This window comes from Lontra canadensis, unplaced genomic scaffold (assembly GCF_010015895.1).
Source record: "Lontra canadensis isolate GAN:19392208 unplaced genomic scaffold, GSC_riverotter_1.0 scaffold19, whole genome shotgun sequence".
Taxonomy (NCBI): Eukaryota; Metazoa; Chordata; class Mammalia; order Carnivora; family Mustelidae; genus Lontra; species Lontra canadensis.
The window spans coordinates 13,137,365-13,149,500 of NW_022631013.1; the positions used below are offsets into that span (position 1 = coordinate 13,137,365).

Here is a 12,136-nt window from a genome sequence, read left to right on the forward strand (position 1 = left end):
TGGGTCAGCTCCATTCTCCTTTTACCTGGAGTCTATAAACACCTTTCTCTCTCTCAGTGCTTCTGCTTCCCCATAACACCAGCTAGCCAGAACTCTTCAAAAGCCTGACTTACATATCATTTCAGCCTCAATTTCTGTAGTTAAGTGCTCTTCCACAATTCCCAGTTCAAATTTCTACAAACATTCATCTTTGTTTTCCAGTAGTTCATATCACAGGTCGTTGGTAAGCCTATGAATTGGCCGTTCTTGGGTCTGACATTCGGCTCTGGCCCACGAAATTCTGACTAGGGAGTAGGAATAGAGCAAGATCTTATGGGAGAAAACATGGTTATGTGGGGCTGACATGAACAGGAGTTGTGGATCTAGAAGTTGCTCTTAAAAAGGCCCGTGGGAATAGCCAGCACCACAGCTGACATGCTGAATACACGCCCACATACTAGACAGCCCACACTAGCTCTCCCTTTTCTCTGCTACTGTGGACCACAAACAATGACAAAGCACTGCCATTGGCATTGGTTGGTGGGTGAAGGAACTGCCTGGCCAGATTCCTCCTTCCCTATCAATGGGCTCATGAAGAGGTGATGTCTTCTCCCTTTTTCTTGTACAGATTAACTGAGTTAATTCCAATCACACCCTCTTCTTTCTGTGTGTTACTCTTCCAAGTCACTACTCGGCACAGTGGACTGAGGTAGCTATAATTTTTGTCTGCCCAGCACACCTTCCCTCTTCTGGTTCCTCAGAGGAACTCTGCTCCCACTCCAGTTAGTCCATTTAGAAGTGGGACTATCATTTATAGTGCCTCAACCCTCTATCTCATACTTGACCCAAAGCAGAATCAGAAGATCCCATCAGTCCTGCCAGTGGTGGGGACAACCTGGAAGAGTTCATCTGACGAATGAAGGAATTAAGACACGCAAGGCTGAATGACTGAGAGAGACGGAGAGGGAGATACTCTTAAAAAAAAATCCTAAAAAGATTTTTTGAACCCTTGGATCCACTATGCAGTTTTATTTTTTATTTTTAAAGATTTTATTTATTTATTTGACAGAGAGAGAGATCACAAGGAGGCAGAGAGGCAGGCAGAGAGAGAGGGGGAAGCAGGCTCCCCGCTAAGCAGAGAGCCCAACGCGGGTCTCGATCCCAGGACCCCGAGACCATGACCCAAACTGAAGGCAGAGGCACAACCCAGTGAGTCACCCCGGCGCCCCACTATGTAGTTTTATAAGCAAACAGATTTTTTTTAAAGTCCAGAGAGTCTAATAAGGTGATTGATTACTTGCAACCAAAAGAGTCCTGACAAAATCATATTGTTTTCTCAAATTCTTCGTTCTCTCACCTTTTTCCTCCCTCATCACATTTATTCTGGTGGTCTTTAACTGACTCTAATCAAAGCTGACACACTGTGTTACGACTAGTCTACCACTAAGCAGGATGGAAAAAATAAGAGATCAAGTGGTCTAAGGTCCCGTACTGTCCAAAAGAAGAGCAGGATATTTATCCATATTTATTTATCCAAAATTAAATTAATTAATTAATCCATAACTTATATTTATCCATAACATATTTATCCATAACTTATCAACTTCGGTTAAATTAAAATTTCAAAGGTAACTATTCAAGAAGAGCAAGTGCATAATATCCAAACTAGAAGGAAAAAGAGCAAATGACTAAAAATATTCTAAAAGGAGGGAAGAGCTAAAGCAAAATGGAGTACTAGCAAGACAAATATATTCAAAGGATAAAATATTAAGGCAAACTTAACCCTAAGTACATCAGTGGTGACATTAATAAGGACCACATTTTCCAATGAAGAGATTAAAAACAGGTGATAAAAAAGCAAAACGCAGGGTGCCTGGGTGGCTCAGTGGGTTAAAGTTCAGGTCATGATCCCGGGGTCCTGGAATCGAGCTCCGTATGGGGCTCTCTGCTCAGCAGGGATCCTGCTTCCCCCCCACCCACCGGCCCCTCTGCCTGCCTCTCCACCTACTTGTGATCTCTGTCTGTCAAATAAATAAAATCTTTAAAAAAAAAAACGCAAAATGCACATGCTATTTATAAAAGACATATTTAAAACACACAGCACAAAAAGAATAAAACTGAAAGGATGGGAGAAGATATACCTTGCATAGATTAACCAAAAACGAATGGTGTAGTTACATTGGTATCAGATAAAATAGAGTTTAAGGCCTCCCCCAACTCCCTAAATCAACCAACCAAACAAAAAAAATCCACCATTCTTTAACTAGAGATGAAAAGGGCAAACTTATAATGATAAAAGGTTAATTCACCAGGAAAATATAACAGGTTTATATTTGTATACACTTAATATGGCTCAAAGATAGCAAAAAAAACAAGGTGAAATAAGCAAATTCATAAACTTAGGATATTTTAACACATTTCTCTTTGTAATAGCTAGAATAGGCAAAAATAAACCCAGAAGATGTGAATTAATAAATCTGACCTAATGGAATACAGAACACTGAATCCAGTAACTGCAGAAGTCACATTCTTTTCAAGCACACATGCAACATTTATAAAAATGGACCATAAACAAAGCCTTAATAAAAATTTCAACAAATTTCAAAGGATTAAAATTATATAGAACAAGCTCATGGACAATAAAAAATAACCAGGAAATACTCGTATGTTTGAAAATTAAACACATTTCTAAGATACCTATGAGTCAAAGAGGAACTCACAATGGAAATTAGAAAATATTTAGAAATAAATGGCTAAAATACCACACATCAAAACTTATGAGCACCTACTAAGCAGTATTTGCAGGAAAATGTGTAGCCTTTTTTTTTTTTTAAGATTATTTATTTATTTGATAGACAAAGATCACAAGTAGGCAAAGAGGCAGGCAGAGAGAGAAAGGGAAGCAGGCTCCCCGCTGAGCAGAGAGCCCGATTCCAGGACTCTGGGATCATGACCTGAGCTGAAGGCAGAGGCTTTAACCCACTGAGCCACCCAGGAGCCCCAAAAATGTGTAGCCTTAAATGGAAAGAATCAAAAGGATACAAATGAGGGGCGCCTGGGTGGCCTAGTGGGTTAATTAATAAGTCCTCAGCTCAGGTCATGACCCCATGGTCCTGGGATGGAGACACACAACAGGCTCCCTGCTCAGCAGGGGTCCTGCTTCTCTTTCCACCTACAGCTCCCCTGCTCCTGCTTTCTCTCTGTCTCACTCTCTCAAATAAATAAATAAATAATTTATTATGTAAATTATAAATAATTTATTTATTTATTTGAGAGAGTGAGACAGAGAGGAAACGCAAGCAGGGAGGAGGGGCAGAGGGATAAGGAGAAGCAGAGCCCCCACTGAGCAGGGAGCCCAATGTGAGGCTCGATCCCAGGTGCCTGGAATTATAACCTGAATTATAACCCAGCCCGCTGAGCCACCCAGGTGCTCCTAAATAAATAAAATCTTAAAAATAAATAAATAAATAAATAAAAATAAAAATAAAATTTTTTAAAAGATTTTATTTATTTATTTGACAGACAGAGATCACAAGTAGGCAGAGAGGCAGGCAGAGAGAGAGAGAGGAGGAAGCAGGCTCCCCGCTGAGCAGAGAGCCCGATGCGGGACTCGATCCCAGGACCCTGAGATCACGACCCGAGCCGAAGGCAGAGGCTTAACCCACTGAGCCACCCAGGCGCCCCTAAAAATAAAAATATTTTAAAGAAAAGTAGAATGAAAAAAATAAAAGAGCAGAACTTAATGAAATAGAAAACCAGCTTACTATGGAGAATATCAATGAAGACAAAAGTTGTTTCTGTGAAAGGAAATGCTACTGAAACTAAGGAAGAGTAAAAGGGAGAAAACGTAAAAATGAAACTAACGAAAAGGGGCACATCACTACAGATGTCGCAGACATTATAATAACAAGGAATATTATAAACAATTTTATATAAATAAATGTGAAACCTTTAAAGGAGCCAACTCCTGGAAAAATATCACTTAGTAAAACTAAAGAAGAAATTAAAAACCATCAGAACCATTAAAAATATTGAATCTGTCGTCAAAAATAACACAACAGAACACAACGAACTTCCAGAACCAGGTGGCTTTATCACTGCACTCTCTGAACATTCAAGGGACAAAGGAAAGGAATCTAGAATAGATGGCAGATGAGGAAGGTAATGAGCAGCCGTTACATTTTTTTGCACTGGCTGTGGCAGCAGGATTGTAGTTTGTTCCACTACCCTTCCTCTTGTAAATCTTCCCAGAAATTGTGACCAACCAGAATCCTGGAGCTGTATCTGGGTGGAGTGAAAAGAAAAGAATGTATCTCAGGGCACCTGGGTGGCTTAGTCATTAAGCGACTGCCTTCGGCTCAGGTCATAATCTCATGGTCCTGGGATTGCGCTGCGCATCAGGGCTATCTGCTCAGTGGGAAGCCTGCTTCTCCCTCTCCCACTCCCCCTGCTTGTGTTCCCTCTCTCACTGTGTTTTTTTCTGTCAAATAAATAAATAAAATCTTAAACAACAACAAAAAAGAATGTATCTCAATGGAATGTAGAGAATACTATTAGTAACCCAACCAGAGTCTCCACTAGCCAGTACACCCAACCTTCTCATAGGAATGTCAGTTGATAACCCACAAATGTCCCTTCTTTGGAAAACTGCCACCTCACCTGGTTATACCAGTCTTCCCCCTCCTACCCCCATTCTGCTTCCCTCATTCTCCTTTTCCTGAGCACATTTCCCAATATACCACTTGAACAAGAAACCCTATTTCAGGCCTTGCCTCTACAGAACAGGATCTAAGACATCACTATTTAGGAGGGTGAAAAGAGAATCGCAGAGTAGAAGATATTCTTAAAACATAATTGACAAGGGACTACTAACCAAAATACATAAAGAACTCCAACAAATCAATAAGAAAAACTGATAAACAGGCAAAAGACTGAATGGGCGATTTGGAAAAGAGGATATCCAATTAATCAATTAAACAGTGCCCAACATTAGTAGTAACCAAGGAAAAGAAAAGTAAAATCACAAAAGATACTACAGACCCACGAGAAGAGTTTAAACGTATAATACTGAGTATTTGCAAGGATGTAAAGCAACTGGAACTCTGACATACCGCTGGTAGGAGAGTAAATGGTTACAATCACTCAGAAAACTGGCATTATCTAGCAAAGCTATTCCACTCCAACACTTATTACCTACAGAAGCTTCACAAAAACAACAGAAAATGTCTAAGGATGTTCTCTGCTGTACTGTTCTTGGTAGTCAGAAGCTATAAGCAACACAAGTATCTGTAAACTATAGGACAAATAAGTATATTGTGACATATATCATGAAACAGCAATGAAAATAAGCAGGGTAACCTCATGGATGCAGCACACAAAGCAAAAGAAAGCCAACACAAAACGCACACAGTATGATTCTATGTATGAAGTTAAAAAAAAAAAACTAGTTAAATTATACTCTTTAGGGATGCAAATATAGGTGACAAAACTACAAAGAGAAACAAATGATTATCATGTGAGTCAAGGTAGTGGCTTCTGGGAAGGAGGTTATGATTTGGAAGGGGTGCTACTGAGTACTGGCAATGCTCCAGTTCTTGACATGGTGGTGGTTCCATGTATATTTCTCTTAGAATTGTTAAACTATGCAACCATTTGTGAGGTTTCTTTGCATGCATTGTTATACCTCATATTTTGAAAGTTTAAATTAAAGACAATGAGGGGGCGCCTCGGTGGCTCGGGTCATGATTTCAGGTTCCCGGGATTAGCCTTGTGTCAGGCTTCCCTGCTCAGGGGAAAGTCTACTTCTCCATCTGCCCCTCCCCCGACTTGTGTGGTGGGGTGGGGGGGGAGACTCGGGCTCCAGCTCTCCTGTACTATCTCAAATAAATAAAGTCTTAAATAAATAAAGACAGTGAAATACACATACCAACTATTGTTTGATTCTTTAAAAAGTTGAGGGAACTTCACTTTTAAATTAAAACCTAGCCCTAAATCCCTAACAGAGTACATGCCATTTAAATTTGCAATAGTGCCTACTTTTCTTGGGATTACGGGTGGAGAAAGTCTCCTGGGAACAGATATGTGCTTTGCCAAGAGACACCAGAGGATCTTTCTTCTATATGAAAAGCTGAATAGGCATCCAAAGTTCTAGGGTAGCTATCTGCCATTTGAGAATTCTTGGTAGGCAGAATCCTGGAGAGGAAGTAGAACCAATTTGCCAAAATGCCTTGGGTTAGGGTCAGGAATGGACTGAGCCTCCAAACCCTGATGAGAGGTTTGGCAATAGGGTAACCTCCTGAGGGGTCTGCAGTGACCCTGACCAAGGCTACTAGCACAAAAGAGCCCCAAATCCCCCCAAAGAGTACTCACTAGAGGACAGGCAGAAACCAGCCTGGTGACATGCTCAACACACTGCCCAGAGTGTGGTGCTTTAGGGGAAAATGGCTAAGCATGGGAGCACAAACTGAAAAAGCTCTAACCTTGGAATCCAAGCATGGGATCAAGCTGGCAGGAACCTGGTCCAATAAGGGCGCTGAGCAGCAGTGACCGCACATCCTTGGAGCGTGCAGGATAGCTCTTCAATAGTGATACCATATAGCTGTGTCAGAAATAACAATGTGGGTGGACTGCCCAGACCCTGGAGTTGTCTCTCCTTTGGAGAGTGGAAGTCAGATTCACTTCTTTGGATTGTGTAAACCCCATGGGAGCTTGGAAGTGGGAGACATTGGAATTCTCACCAAAGAGGGCATTAAAGGACTTGGGAGATTACTTGGAAAAGTAAAGGAGTCTCTGACTACATTAGACCCAACTGGTGAAATGAGACATACAGGTTAAACAACTGAAATAGACAAAATCTTAATCAAATGTCTCTACTATCTACCTTTATACACACAACACCACGTTTATGAGTAGGAAAGTAATACATCACCCTAAGCTAACAGAAGGAGGGTACTGAGAGAAATTAGCAGTCATTTCAAAGCCCATGATAGGTGACTTAAGAGAAGGTTCATTCATTAAGGCAAACTGAAAGAACATATGCTTCTTGTACCGTCTATTACTACTATGTGACTGAGACATGTAAAGGGAACTTGTTTCTTTTACATCTTTCTTGAAGAGCATCTTAATATGTGATATCTTCTCTCTTTTTCTAAAAAGTAGACTCCATGCCTAGCATGGAGCCCAACGTGGGGCTTGAACTTACGGCCCTGAGATCAAGACCTGAGCAGAAATCAAGAGTCAGACACTTAACTGATTGAGCCACCCAGGGGTGCCTACTCTGTGATGTCTTCTTGGTGGCCCAGGACCCTCCCTCCCACCTCTGAGTGCTCTCCCTGGATCCTTGTCTGCACTTTTATCAGAAGCTCGGATCTGCTCTTGTAGACGGTAACGCCCTGACTATCCCTCCAAAGATTCCGAGTTCCCTAAACCAGGGTCTTTGTCTTTATCTCTGTTTCTACTTGGTCCCACTCCTCTTGGCTATGGCATGAATATATGTTTGTTAAAGGAAAGAATGAAGGAGGGGAAAAGGAGGAAAGAATAGGACGAATGCACTGCACTGAAGAAAAAAAAAACAAAAAAAAAACCACCCCAAAGAACAGAGCACCACCCCCAGAAACAGAAATCCACAGTGAACTGCGGACTGCTTGACCATGTATTACTTAACAGCTACTTGTGCTATCATAAAAACAATTCATCTGATAACCATGGAAACCAAAACGAAGGCAGTGTGGCGAGGGTGGCTCTTTTCAGAAATCTAAAAACAATAAGAGGCCTGAAACCAGAAAGACAAAGAAATCCAAGTACTCCAGGCCAGAAGGAAATCCTTTCCTAAAAGCCCTGACAAAGCAGCATTTTCTTCAGTTTCTAGAGGCTGCAACAAGGGCTCAGGGACCTCCGTGACTGATCATGAAATAATTCAGACCTCTCTGTGTGGTTCTGTCCCTTGGGGCCAGCTGCTAAGAGGAAAGCTCACTGGGAGACAGAACTTATTATTATTATAAAATGTACTGAGAACCAGCAGAGGGAGATCAATAGATTTCTCCTCTTGCTCCTAGTAGGTGTACAAGCACACAGTAGGTCTCCATAAATACTTGCTGAATAAAGGAATTAACAAAGAAATCGGGGAAAACACAGAGTCTGGTTAACAGTATGTGTTCTTTCTACCACCCAGTGCCAACATTCTGTCCAGCACTGAAAATTCAAATCCTGTCCTCATTCTGGGTCCAGTTTCTCCATGTGCAAAATGAGACAGCTGGATTAGACAGTTTCCCAGGCGTCTTCCTACTTGAACAGTCAATCACTGTACTGTGCTTTTCTTGGTGGCAGCACATGCCTGGCACTTTTCTTTCCCCTCAGAGGGAATCTGATACCCATCTGCTCCAGTACATGAATGTTCCCATCCTGCCTGACTCATTTGGTAGGAACAACAGGTTTACATGCCAGTTGTAAATGAGAAGGCAAAGGGGGCCCAGAAAGAGAAAAGGGGAAACGATCCCACTTGGCCTCTTTCTTGCGGAACCCAAACAGTACTCTTTTTAGGACAAAATATATATAAACTGCAGTGTGATTTAAACACCCCTCATGTGAAGCTCTCTCTAGCTTACCAAATAAATTGAACAGTATATGAATAATTGAGCACTTTGGTGCCAGACATTGCGCTAAGCCCTTTGCAGTGAACCTCACAGCAACCTCATGAGCTAAGTACTATTATTATCTACTTTTAACAGATGAGCGTTTTGTGTGGCTCAAGGTCACACAGCTGGCAAGTGGCAGAACTAGGACTTGAACCCAGGTCTAACTGACTCCAGAGTTCGGCTCTTCAAATGGCTTTCCCCCTTGAACTCCAGTGTAGTCTGATGAGGGAGGCAAGGCAGGTGTTAACACTCTCCAGGTGTTACCACCTGGAGAAACAAACTCAGAGACTTGCGATTTGCACAGAATACACAGGATGCTTAATAGTAGGTGCCCGGCCCCAGATGCTCCTGCCTTTCTGGGCGAAGGCTCTTCCCACCCCCAGAAATCTGCTTCCTCCTCTTCGACTTCACTTGCACACTCGTAAAACCTCAAGGCTGAATGCAACCGCGGAGCTCCACTTTCCTGGCCGGCTCGTTTTATGGGCTGGGAAAACGAGGCACAGCTCTCCTCCGGCGTGGCAGAGGCTCCAGGTGCCAGGAGTGTGCGGGAGCGCCGGGCCTCGGGCGGCCTGAGGGCACCCTCTCCCGGTCCCGCCAGGGCCAGGTGCTCAGCCTCCGCCAGGACCGAGAGGCGCCTCTTCGGCGAGTCGCCTCGGAAAGCGCCCCACGTCCCCCCACGGGCATCCTCCAGGCGCCCGGGCCGCCCCCTGCTCAGGGCCCCGGGCATCCCGCGGACGCGAGTGGAATAACTTCGCCGTCAGCCTCCGGTAGCCGACCGCCGCTTACCTCTCCAGGGGCTCTCTGGGGCGCTCGCCCACAACAGTCCGGGGCCGCGAGAGCCGGAGCCGAAGCGCAGCCGAGCGGAGACGCGAGAACGGCGGCGCGCGGCCAGGGGGCGGGCGGACGCGCCGCGAGCCCCGCCCGGGGGCGGACAGCTGCGGGGCTCTTGCGGGCGGGCCCCGTCACGTGACGCGCGAGGCGGGGGATGCTGGGAGCCGGGGCCGGCTGCCGGGGCGACGCTCCCAGACCACCGCACAGAGAAGAGGAACCCGGAGTCTCTGCAGGGAGGGGGCGGGGAGGGGAGCGAGAGGGAGACGCCAGGGAGACGCTTCGGATGCTGCCAAGTCGAGCTTGTGGAAAGGACGGTTACGGCTTCCAGTGCGTGCGTGGCCCCAGAAGGCCAGAAATAGAATCAGTGGGCGGAATTTGCAGGGAGGTATGCGGGGGTCAATACCAAGAAGACTCTTCCAGTCACCAGTTATTTGTCAGGGTAATGGGCTGCTCCAGGAGGTGGTGAGCAACTCGTGGGTGTGCACGCAGGAGCACATTCAACAAACTGACCGCTCGCTGGCTGTAGGCCAGGCAATCTATTGGGAGTTTATATTAAATTATTATATGTGGGGCGCCTGGTTGTTCAGTCGGTTAAGCGTCTCCCTTCTGCTTAGGTCATGATCCCAGGATCCTGGGATCCAGTCCACTTGGGCTCCCTGCTCTACGGGGGGGTGGGGGGGTAGGGGGGGTGGCTGCTTCTGCCTCTCTCATGAATAAATAAAAAAATCTTTAAAAATAAATTATTATTTGTATAGTGTTTAACGCAATGCCTGGCACACAGTAAATGTTGCACAGGTGTTAGTTGTTGGTGCCAGTGTTGATTATTATGGGCACAGAAATGAATGAAACTTCTATGGTTCCTGTCCTCCTAAAGTTAATTCTTGAGTTCTTGAGTGGATAAGGTAGTCATTAATCACTATCATTTAAAAAAAGTGTATTTAAAAATCATGGTAAGTTCACCGAAGAAACCCTGATTTTAAATTATGGGGCAAGATGACGTTGGTCAGGGAAGATTTCTCCGAGGAAGGTTAAGGAGTGAGCCAGATGGAAAAGAGGCACAGAAAGCCTGAGTGAAGGTTTTTAGGTGGGGTGAGTGAGGCAAAGCAGGGCAGAGAAAAGATTGCTTTTTGGATAAATTGAAGATGTCCAGTTTGTCTGAAGCTTATTGTGTTAAGAGAACACTGTAAGTGAAGTTAAAGAAGTAGGTAGGTGCCAGATCAGGCAGCACGTAGTAGGCCATGATAAGGATTTTAAAATTTTATGTAAAAGGAAGCCATTGAAGTGGTGGAGAGGGGTTTGATAACTTTTTTTAAAAACTGCCAGCTACTGTGTGGATAATAGACAAAAGAGTGGAAGCAAGGTTAAGACCTGGACTGTGGTATTGGTAGTGAAGATAAAGGAATGGATTTGAGATACTTTTTTTGAGGTAGAGTCAAACTGGTTTGATGTGGGCCCACGGAGCTGCTATTTATTGAAATGGTTAACTATTGTAAGGGGAACATATTTGGAGGTGGGAGATCCAGAAATCAATTTTGCATTTGTTAAATATGAGATACCTGGGTCACCAAAATGAAGTGATCAAACAAGCAGTTGGATATAGACCTTTGGATTTTAATTAAATTTTTTTAAGATTTTATTTATTTATTTGACAGATAGAGATCACAAATAGGCAGAAAGGCAGGCAGAGAGAGAGAGAGAGAGGAGGAGGCCGGTTCCCCGCTGAGCAGAGAGCCCGATGCGGGGCTCGATCCCAGGACACTGGGACCATGACCTGAGCCGAAGGCAGAGGCTTTAACCCACTGAGCCCCCAGGATTTTAATTAATTTTTTAACACAGGGCTTGAACTGACGGCCCTGAAATCACGACCCAAGCTAATATCAAAAGAGTCAAATACTTAATGGACTGAGTCACCCAGGCTCCCCGTAGACCCCTGGATTTTGTAAGAGAATGTTAGCTATAGAAATCTAACTTGAGAATCCTGTGAAAACAAGATTTTTGCACTGGACTGAGCTGACTCTTGTGGTCCCATTGATCTCTGTCCTGGTTCTATAGGATGTATTTTATAAAAATGTGTTCCATCTGTTATTACCACATGATGAATTTGGTATTACAGATTCTGGATGAGGTCCAAGTTACCATGCAGCTGCTTTCCTTTATAAATTGAAACAAAACAAAAAACACCCTAAACCTAAAGCCAACAATTTCTTTTGAGCAAAGACACAAAGCTGTACACACAGTAGCCAGATAGAGTAGAAAGAGCACTCTGACTTGGGTCAGATCAGAACAGTGGTGGTTCACGCTACAGTGAGCTGGATGATTTATCTTATTGATGACTGGCGAAGCTATGACACGTTTAATCCTTTGAAAAGTGTCCCATTGTATGAAACTGACAGTCTAGATATATGTCAGTAAGCAATCAAAAGCCTTTCTGCATTTGTGCCAGCCAACATTGTTTTGGTGTTTCTATAGAACAGCTAAGCCCTTCAAGAGTGCAAGAGCAGCTCTCTCCAAGAGTGTGCTGTCCACCATTAATGGCACAAGACTCACTTGTAACGTGGAAAATGATTTTACATTGAAGTACTTAAATAAAAGAACATCATTTGTAAACTGCAGTTGGGCTCTCCCTTCTTTCTGCCTGCACTTCTTTTGTGTATGCCTGTCCTCCCACTTGCTGGTCTACTGACTTCTCTCCT

General features: G+C 43.8%; 1 protein-coding gene across 3 annotated transcripts in view; it reads right to left on the minus strand.

Moving 5' to 3' along the window:
- Window positions 1–12,136, minus strand: part of FBXO10 (F-box protein 10) — a 68,305-nt gene that overhangs the window by 46,955 nt on the left and 9,214 nt on the right. The window contains exons 1-2 of one of the 3 annotated variants that reach the window (XM_032860617.1): window positions 9,399–9,438; window positions 6,459–6,577 (exon numbers count right to left, since the gene is read on the minus strand). The exons of 1 other annotated variant lie outside the window; for it this stretch is intronic. In XM_032860617.1, the coding sequence (XP_032716508.1) occupies window positions 6,459–6,533 (75 nt within the window). In that variant the 5' untranslated portion in view covers window positions 6,534–6,577; window positions 9,399–9,438. Of the gene's footprint in view, window positions 1–6,458; window positions 6,578–9,398; window positions 9,439–12,136 lie in introns of those variants that run through there. One more of the 3 variants, XM_032860618.1, reaches the window with a different exon arrangement.